Genomic DNA, 10,118 nt, shown 5'->3' on the forward strand with positions numbered 1-10,118 from the left:
GCTACAAGTGTTTGAAATTTGGTCATATTTCTAAGCAATGCAAGGGTACACAAGAATTTTGTATACGATGTGCAGAAATTAAAAATGATAGTCACATATGCGACACTAAAAAAACTTTTTGTATACATTGTAAAAGTAAAGATCATATTTCGATCTCTAAAAGTTGTCCCGTTTATGAGGAACAAAAAAAAATTAAAAACATTATGTTAGATCAAAAAATCTCCTTTTTAGAAGCAAAAAGATTTAAAGAATCATCTTTTTCCGAATTTGTTAGTAACAATAAATTTTCGATATTGTCAAATCTTGAAGAAAATTTTCCAAAACTACCTAACGTATCTGATGACGATATGTCATCTCACCCTACCATTCCAAGATCGTATATGAAAAAATCAACAAACTTTACTCATCCTGGACCTAGTAGGATTAATACTGAACATAATGCACTTAAAAAAAGGAAAGTTTCTACTCCTGTTTCACAATCCCCTACAGATTTCTCCACCTTTCCTTTTAGATTTGGCCCGTTACAGCCTCTACCACCTAATCCCAATAAACCTAATAGTTCAATAGATTGTGAAAAAAATAAGATGGTTATTTCGTTAGTCAAATTTTTTTCTGAATTTATAAAAAATGTAAAATCATTTGAGGATGCAGAAACACTGGATAATAATTTGTTAGCTAAGGGTTTGCATACTGTTCTCGAGGATATTTTTAAAGGTACTTAAATTTATGGCTTTAAACACTAAACTTAAAATTATGCAATGGAACGCTAGATCAGCTGTTGCAAATAAAAACAGCCTACTCAATTTTCTTATTAAAGAAGATGTTGATATTGCTCTTTTAAGTGAAACCTGGTTCAAAAATAATGTTGTATATAATTTTAAAGGTTATAATATTGTTCGTCAAGATCGTGCAGACGGTTTTGCTGGTGTCGCTGTTTTGGTAAAAACTGGTATCCGTTTTGAAATATTAAAATTAAATAAAAACTTCAATAAAGAGCTGCTTGCCTGTGGTATTAAAGTTAATTACGATAATACTCACTTGAGTTTTCTCTCTGTATATAGATGTCCAAAAACCAAAACCAGAATAGAAGATTGGACAAACTTATTTTCACAAGTGAAGCACCCTTGCATTATTGGGGGTGATATGAATGCCCACAATGCGCTCTGGGGATCATCAAAAAATAATAATATTGGCGATCAAATTGTAGAGACCCTACAGGATCTTGATTTCATTGTGATGAATAACGGCCAACCTACTTGTCAAGGAAATCCAGGACATTCAGATTCTATGATTGATATTACGGTTTGTTCTCCTTCCATTTTTACTAAGACATTTTGGACTGTAGATTCTGATACACTTGGATCAAATCACTATGTTGTAAAAATAGAATTCGAATACCCAAGAGCTGTTAATAAGACCATATATCCCAAAAGTAAATGGAATACTAAAAAAGCTAATTGGGATATGTACGCTGAAATAATCGAGAATACTTTAAATGAAAGTGGACCTATATCCCCAAATGCTGAAGAAAAATATAATCTTTTATTAGACTGTATCAATAAAGCTTCCATACAATCTATTAGCCAATATAAACCCTTTAAGTGTAAGAAACGGACTCCTTCGCCATGGTGGGATGCAGAATGTGATCTAATTGTTGCAGAAAGAAAAAATGCATTAATAAAATACAAGCAAGATCCATCAGTTGAAAATTTTATTAAATGTAAACAAGCTAGTGCACACGCTAAGAAATTATTGAAATCGAAAGCCAAACAAAGCTGGGTTGATTGGTGCTCAAAATTAAATAAACAAACGTCGCCTACTTCGATTTGGAATCAAGCGAAAAAAATGAACAGGAAAAGGGTCAATGCTCCATTACCACTAGAAGATTTGTGGATAGCAGAGTTCTTCGACAAAATTGCACCACCATATGTGAACAATCACGAAGATTTAATGTTATTTAATCCGAATCATAGCCATTTTCTCTTAAAACCGTTTACTATGCTAGAATTAGACTGTGCCCTTAGTGACCGTCCTAACACTTCTCCTGGTTATGATGAAATCAAATATATTATGCTATTTAATTTACCAAATAATGCAAAAGAGTTACTTCTAAATATTTTTAATCAGATAATTAGAGAAGGTTCTAACATTTCGGCCTTCAAACATATTATTGTCGTTCCTATTCCCAAACCTGGGAAAAATCTAAAATTAGTTGAAGCTTACAGACCCATATCTTTATTATCTTGTGTACAAAAAACTCTAGAGCGAATACTTAAGGCTAGGCTAGAATGGTGGTTACTAGAGCAGAACCTTCTACCCAAAGAACAATACGGATTCAGGAAAGGTTTTGGTACTTTGGGTGCATTGGCTTCCCTAGTTGTAGACATTCAAAACAATTATTCCCGGAACAATTACTTACCGGTAATATTTCTTGATATAGAAGGTGCTTATGACTCTGTGTGTCTAACAGCACTCAAAGAAAAAATGACAAGAATATTTCAAATTCCAGCTCAATTTGCTGATAGTATTGTTAATCTTTATTCAAACAGATTAGTATATTTAAGAAAAGAACAAATGCTCATAGGTCCCAGAATCGTAAACAAAGGATTACCTCAGGGTTCTGTATTGAGTCCTATCCTGTTTAATTTGTACGTAGCGGATTTGTACAATATTAAAATAAATAACATACCATTCAACCTCATACAATACGCAGATGATTTCTGCATTTACACAGAACACAAAGAATATAAAAAAGCAATCAAAAACTTGGATAGTATCTATCAACTACTTCAAAAATGGCTTTATAAAAACAATTTTGAATTATCTTGTAATAAATCTCAGGTTTGCATTTTTACCAGACATTATAAACCTAACGATCAAATAATTAAATTAGGAGAGCATCAATATCCACTAAAAAATAAGGTCAAATATTTAGGGATGACACTTGACAAACATTTGACTTGGAAGGATCACATTGAGGATATGTTAAACAAATGCAACAAGGGAATAAATTTCCTTAAATCAATCAATAAAACGTGGTGGGGTGCTGATGTAGACGTAAATTTATTATTCTACAGAGCGTATATTCGCTCCATTTTGGATTACGGAAGCATATATAATGGATCAGCCAGTAATGTATTGCTAAATAAAATTAACGTAATACATAATTCAGCTCTACGTACATGTTTAGGTGCTATGAAGTCCACACCAATTCAACCCTTGTATTTGGAAGCCTTGGAACTACCTTTAAATATCAGACGAAACTTCCTGACCGAAAAATTTCTGGTAAAGACATATATAAAAAATCAATCGTTATACACAAAGCTCATCACTCTGAATTGCTATGATTTGTCTACTAAATACTGGGAAAAAAAGAAATCGCCTTTAGTCTGCGAAGCTTTGCAACATAATATGGAAACATTAAAAGAGATAGATAAAGCTACGTATACACTTCAAAACATCTCATATGCAACATATCATGGTTCAAATGCAGATATCATGGTACCAAAATATAGTGGCAGTATACACATAAATAGAAAGATTATTTACTCAATATTATCAGAATTCGAAAGCTCCGTCGTTATATATACCGATGCCTCCAAATCATCAAACGGCACTGGATGCGCTTTTTTTATTCCATTGGAACGAATAGAGCGCACATTTAAGTTGAACTCCCAGATCTCTATTTTTACAGCAGAAGCTCTTGCAATATATGAGGCCTTACTTTATGCAACAGAAAGTAACTCGGACCATTTAGTGATATTATCAGATTCTTTATCAGTTTTGACCTCTATTGGGAAACCGGGATTGCCAAATACGTACAGTTGCCCTTATATTTACAAAATTAAGGATATCAAACAAAAGTTAGTAACAAGGGGCAAAAATGTACTTTTTGGTTGGATTAAAGCACATATAGGTTTGGAAAATAACGAACATGTAGACCAATTAGCAAGAGAAAGTATTATGTCTGGTAGAGAAACTTCGTATAAAATCACGGCTTACGACTTTCTGGCTTCCTTAAAATTAAGATTATACCAAAGGTGGGATAATATATGGAATGAATATTCCATTGTTAGCCCAAATAGATACACTTCTCTTCAAACAGATATTCCTAAAACTCCTTGGTATAAGTTTTTTAATGTACCTAGAAAATATGTTACCACGATCATAAGACTGAGATTTGGGCACGCTTGTTACCCCAAACATTTATTTAAACTTAAGGTTTTAGATAATGATCAATGTGAATTTTGTACAGAAGAAGGAAACCTAGATCATATATTTTTCAGTTGCCCCAGAAATATTATAACTTCATCCAGATTAATAAATAATTTACATAAACACAATATATTAGCCCCTTGGAACCTTCAGTACCTATTATCATTAGACTCGAGAGCAGAGTATGATTTATTAGTTATGTTTTTAAAAGATAGTAAAATAACCATGTGAATAATTATACATTAGTTAATAACGTAACCTTTGTCTCTAACCCAATTGTTTAAATTCCTTTCTTACCGTGGCCTAGTGTTGTATGTAAAAAAAAATGCCTTGATGGGCCCCTAGGCGAGAAGAGAGTGACCCCGTTTATCTGTTTTGTATATTTATTTCAATATAAACTCAGACAATATTTTTTTACCATGTTGAGTCTGGCTGAATGACTAAAAGTCTATGCCAAAAAAAAAAAAAAAAAAAAAAATTCACAATTGTAGCTGAACACTATATAAACATAGTGTTGCTTTCACATGCCAATAGAAACCAGTCTCAGAATGTGTTGTCCACAATTTAACTATTAAAGATAGGATGACAACTAATCCTTGATTTGCGTTATGTAAAGTTTTTTTACAAGGCATGCAAAAGCAAATACGAGATTAGTCTGCTTACCTTATAAGGGAACAATTCGTAATTGGAGTAGGATTTCTGTCCCCAACACAATTTTCCAAATTAAAGAAAAAAGTGCAACGAATTTTTCTTTTGTTTAAATGCTGCATGAGAAACCAACATGTTCAGAGAAGTGATCACAAGAAATAATTAATAGAAAAACGTCTGTAGACCAAATCAATCTTCTTCTAAATGTGCCTATCTTCTAGAGATGTTGGCGAACACATTGACCTATCTTTATTTATACACATCAGCTTGAAATAGATAAGTTTATCTTAGACCTGTCCACTTCTTAAGATTGGCCAGCGAGGAGATACGTCTACGTCCAGGACCGCTCCTACCCTCAATTTTGCTTTGTAGAATCAACTACAGAAGTCGGTATTTATCATTACTCATGATGTGGTCAAAGTAAGCCAATTTTCTATTTTTTGTGGTGTTAACAATTTCTTTGTCTTTTCTTATTCTCTGGAGAATAATTTTGTTACTTGTCTGGAGTATATATGAGACCCTCAACATACGTCGTTAGCACCATATTTTAAATGCCTCTAATGGTTTTATGGCATATTCTGTAATTCTCCAACTTTCTATTCCATAGAGGACACTAAATATAGATTAAAGATTAGAGAAGAGTAAATATTTGGGATTACCCAAAATAATAACAAAAGAATAATGTATACTTACTTTAAAAGTACTGTTTTGGAATCCTTAACACAATTGTTCAGGGCAAAGTAAAAGAAAATAATTGTTCATTACTTCAAATTTTCCGCAATGAGAGTAACACATTATAAAAACTGATTGATAAAAGAATATAGCTAATCGAATGGTAGCTCGCAGTGATAAACAGAGAATCATAAATTTACTTTAAATGTACTGTTTTAGATCGGGTATTAAATATGTTGGCGAAAATACTACAAATATCTATGGGAAGTTTGAAAGAGCTTACAAATAATACTCACAATTTATAAGGAAGTGACAAAATTATTATTATTCTTCTTTTTGCATTATGTGAACTACTTTCTAAGGAGATACTAATCCACACATGATCAAATATACAAGTATGGAATAGCAGCTCCATAGAACACAGCTCTAAATTGGTTCCTTCTCTATCCATTTTCATATATTCCTAGACAAAGAGCTAAATTCAACAGCTTTTCTTTCGTAGTGCATAAATAAACCAAATATTCCAATTCGTTCCCGAGAATTGTCTGACAAAGAGATTTAGGTAACTCAACAGTAGCGGAAATAGATAAAACCATATCATAATATTAATTAATATGTTATGATATCAATATAATGTTAGTTAATAGATTGGCGATAAACTTAAAGATGTATATTAAAAGTTTATAATACAATAGAAACGCTTATCCAGAAGTTCGATTCGATGTTTAATATATATGTGATTTTCACAATTGTAGCTGAACACTATATAAACATAGTGTTGCTTTCACATGCCAATAGAAAACAGTCTCAGAATGTGTTGTCCACAATTTAACTATTAAAGATACGATGACGACTATTACTTGATTTGCGTTATGTAAAATGCTTTTTACAAGGCATGCAAAAGCAATTGGCTTCTATATACGAGACTAGACTGCTTACGTTATAGAGAATAATTTAAAATTGAAGTAGGATTTCTGTCCCCAACACAATTTTCTAAGTCAACGAAAAATATTCCACGAATTTTTCTTTAGTATAAATGCTGCAGGCAGAAACCAACACCTTCTGAAAACTGATGTCAAGTAATAATTAATGGAAAAGCGTCCGTAGCCCAAACTGATAAAAACGAATAATATAATAATATTTACTTTAAACATACTGTTTTGGATCCCTAACAAAATTTTCCAGGTCAAAGAAAAAAAATTAAATAATTTTTCATTACTTCAAATTTTCCACCAAAGGAGTACTTAACATATTTTAAAAACTGATTTCGAGAATTTATTGATAGAATAACGTAGCTAATGAAATGATAGTTCTTATTGGTAAAAATAGAATCATAAGTTTACTTGAAAAGTACTGTTTTGGATCGGATATTAAATATACTGGCGACAATACTACAAATATCTATAAGAAATTTGAAATAGGTTACTAACTTATAACCACAATTTATAAACTAATGATAAAATTATAATTATTCAATGTTTTTGCATTATGTGAACAAGTTTCTATAGTGGAATCAAGCCTTATACGATCAGCTATACATATTTGGATTGACCCCTCCATAGAACACAGCTCTAAATTTGTTCCATCTATATCCATCTTCCCATATTTCTAGTCAAAGGAGATCAATAAAATGGCTTTTTCTGTTTTTATTCATAAATAAACCAAATATTTCAATTAGTTTCCGAGAATTGTCTGACAAGGAGATTTAGGTGACTCAACATTAGCTGAAATAGGTAAAACTACTATTATGAATATGTTATAATATGAATATAGTGTTAGTTAATAGATTGGGCATAGAATTAAACATGTATGTTAAAATTTTATAACACAATAGAAACTTTTACCCAGAAGTTCGATTCGATATTAAATTTATATGTGATTAGTCAACAATTGTGACTTAACACCGATTAAACATAGTGTTTAACTTTAACAAACCAAGAGATATGTGAAACAGTTTTAGAACCTACTTGTTTATAAATTAACTATTAAAGCTACGATGTCAAATAATCCTTGATTTGCGTTATGTAAAGTGCAAGACATGCAAAACAACTTGCTTAGATATGCGAGATTAGAGTGCTTACCTTGTGCTACCCCAACACAATTTTCTAAATTTAAGAAAAATGCAATGAATTTTTCTTTAAATTTAAATTTTAAATGCTGCACGTAGGAACAACACTTTTTGAAAACTGAACTCAAGAAATAACCAATACGACAACGTCCGTAGCCCAAATTGTTAAAAAAAGAATAATATATTTACTTCAAAAATACTGTTTTGCATCCCTTTCTCTTTCCTAACACAGTTTTTTAGATCAAAGAAAAAAATTTAAATAACTGTTCGTTCCTTCAAATGTTCCACAAAAAATTTCCACATTCTAAGAACTACTTTATGTGGCAATTGTAATGTTCCTCTCAGTGTTGTGTTAAGAATGTTCTTGTAGAGTGTCCAAGATACCAGTTGCAAAGACAGACCAACCACATCAACTGATGTAACTGTAAAATTGAACAATTGGTAAAATTACTTAAAGACATCATTATAATTAACAAAATTTAATATTTATAAGTCAATTATCTCATGTATATGTTTATATGTTGCTAATAACTTTAGATGTTGATGCGAAATTGTTTTGTAATTAAAAAAAAAACATTCTAAAAATTGATTTCGAGAATTGATTTATAAAATAACGTACCTAATGGATTGGTATTTCACATTGGTAAAAAGAAAATCATAAATTTACTTCAAAAGTGTTAACTATGTATTACTAAACCGAACATAGCCGTTAGACGTGTGGTGTCAACTGTCAAGGTTAATGTCAACTATCAAAATATCATCTGTTAAAATATAAGTTTGTACCTATTTAGGTTCCAATAAACGATTATAAAGCTTATCCAATTATTAAAATATCCTAATATATGTGGATACATTAATTTTAAACATGGCACAGTCACACATGCATGGACCTGTAAAATTGCCTCCAGATTTCGACATACAGGGGCAGAATGCCGCTACCACATGGAAGTTTTGGAAGATCTCATTTGAAGATTATCTAGTAGCCACAGGGAAAGATCAGTCTGCCGATAATATAAAGCTGGCAATCGTCAGAAATATATTAGGAACCGAGTCCGCTAGAATAATGTGCACAATTGCAATCCCTAATGGAACCGCTGAGCCCTACAAACACATGATGGAACAGCTAAAGGTATATGTTAATCCAAGAGCCAATGAAGTGTTTGAAAGGTACAAGTTTTTAAGCAGAAACCAAAAAGAGGGCGAATATTTTGAGCATTACCTCACTGAAGTAAAGCATCTGGTGAAATTTTGTAATTTTAATGTAACTGACCCAGATAAAACAACTGAGGGGAAAGCTCTAAGAGATAGAATTGTAATGGACATTCGTGATACAGTCACAAGAGAAGCTCTTCTAGGAATAGACAAGCTAAAGTTAAATAAAGTCATAGAAATTTGCCGTGCAAGTGAAATCAGTAAGAACCAGAACAAAATGTTTGCAGAAGAGAGCATCGCAGAAATTCATGCTATCAAGAGGTTTCCCAAGGATAAACATACACCGCACACAAGCAGAAAACAGCAAGACAAATTTAAATGTAGGCGCTGTCAAACAATGCACGGGCCAAGGAAGTCCAGCATTTGGAAAATCATGTTCGCGGTGTGGAATCTTGAACCACTTTGCAGTTGCTTGTAGAGTAAGAAATGTAGAGAATTTGGACAACCAAGAGAAATCCGACAGTGATAGTGATAGTAGTTCTAGTTTAGTGATAAATAATGTTAATGTTTCAAATCAGTTACGGGACTTTTGGAATGAGATTGTTGAAGTAAAGAATTCCAAATTTAAAGTAAATCTAGACACAGGGGCTGACATAAGGATTGACAAGCAGTTTAAGGTATGTAAAAATAAATTTATTGTAAAGGGTTTTGAAGGCACTCAGGCAAAAACTGTTGGTACTGTAAGCCTTCATTGTAAGTATAAGAACAAAAATATATATGAAAATTTTGTAATTGTTGAAGGAGCTAACAAAATTTTGTTGGGTGGGCAGGCTTGTGTTGATCTTGTTCTTTTAAAACGAATAAACAGGGTAAATATTAAAAAATGTAACAACAATGCTGAGAAAGATCAATTCATAGCAGAGCATCATAAAATATTTTCTGGCTATGGAAGATTTGAAGGGAAATTTAAGATAACTACTACAAAAAATTTCAAAGCAGTCAGTTATCCACCTACAAAGGTTCCATTCGCCATGAAAGATGCTCTAAAGAACGAGCTTGACAGGCTAGTGCAGAGGAAAGCCATAGTAAAAGTGGATGAAATAGACCCTTATGCCAGCATAAACCGTATAGTAATTGTTGAAAAAAGTAATGGTACATTGAGATTAGGTCTAGATCCATAAAAACTTAATGGTCAAATTGTATGAAAACCACAACCAGTCAAGACCATTGAAGAAGTGTGCTCCAATATGATCGGAAAAAAAATATTCACTGTATTTGATTTGGCTGAAGGGTACCACCAGTTAGAATTAGATGAGAACTCCTCTTGGAAATGTAGTTTTGCTACACCTTTTGGTATCTACAG

The 10,118-nt window shown here is 32.1% G+C and overlaps 1 protein-coding gene across 1 annotated transcript; it reads left to right on the forward strand.

Annotated features, from left to right (window-relative positions):
* The first annotated feature begins 726 nt into the window (after nt 1–726).
* Nucleotides 727–5,824, forward strand: LOC140452663 (uncharacterized). The gene is made up of 3 exons (XM_072546982.1): nt 727–1,603; nt 2,141–2,648; nt 5,755–5,824. The coding sequence occupies exons 1-3, from the start codon at nt 727–729 to the stop codon at nt 5,822–5,824; spliced, it is 1,455 nt and encodes a 484-aa protein (XP_072403083.1).
* The last annotated feature ends 4,294 nt before the right edge of the window (nt 5,825–10,118 follow it).

This window comes from Diabrotica undecimpunctata, chromosome 11, assembly GCF_040954645.1.
Source record: "Diabrotica undecimpunctata isolate CICGRU chromosome 11, icDiaUnde3, whole genome shotgun sequence".
Taxonomy (NCBI): Eukaryota; Metazoa; Arthropoda; class Insecta; order Coleoptera; family Chrysomelidae; genus Diabrotica; species Diabrotica undecimpunctata.

What these genes read in the sequence shown, in the direction of transcription:
- LOC140452663 (XM_072546982.1), top strand. Translation starts at nt 727, where the DNA reads ATGGCTTTAAACACTAAACTTAAAATTATGCAATGGAACGCTAGATCA. An exon ending in CCAATATAAACCCTTTAAGT is followed by an intron (nt 1,604 to 2,140) that starts GTAAGAAACGGA and finishes TAATTAGAGAAG; the next exon opens with GTTCTAACATTTCGGCCTTC. An exon ending in AGTCCTATCCTGTTTAATTT is followed by an intron (nt 2,649 to 5,754) that starts GTACGTAGCGGA and finishes GTACTGTTTTAG; the next exon opens with ATCGGGTATTAAATATGTTG.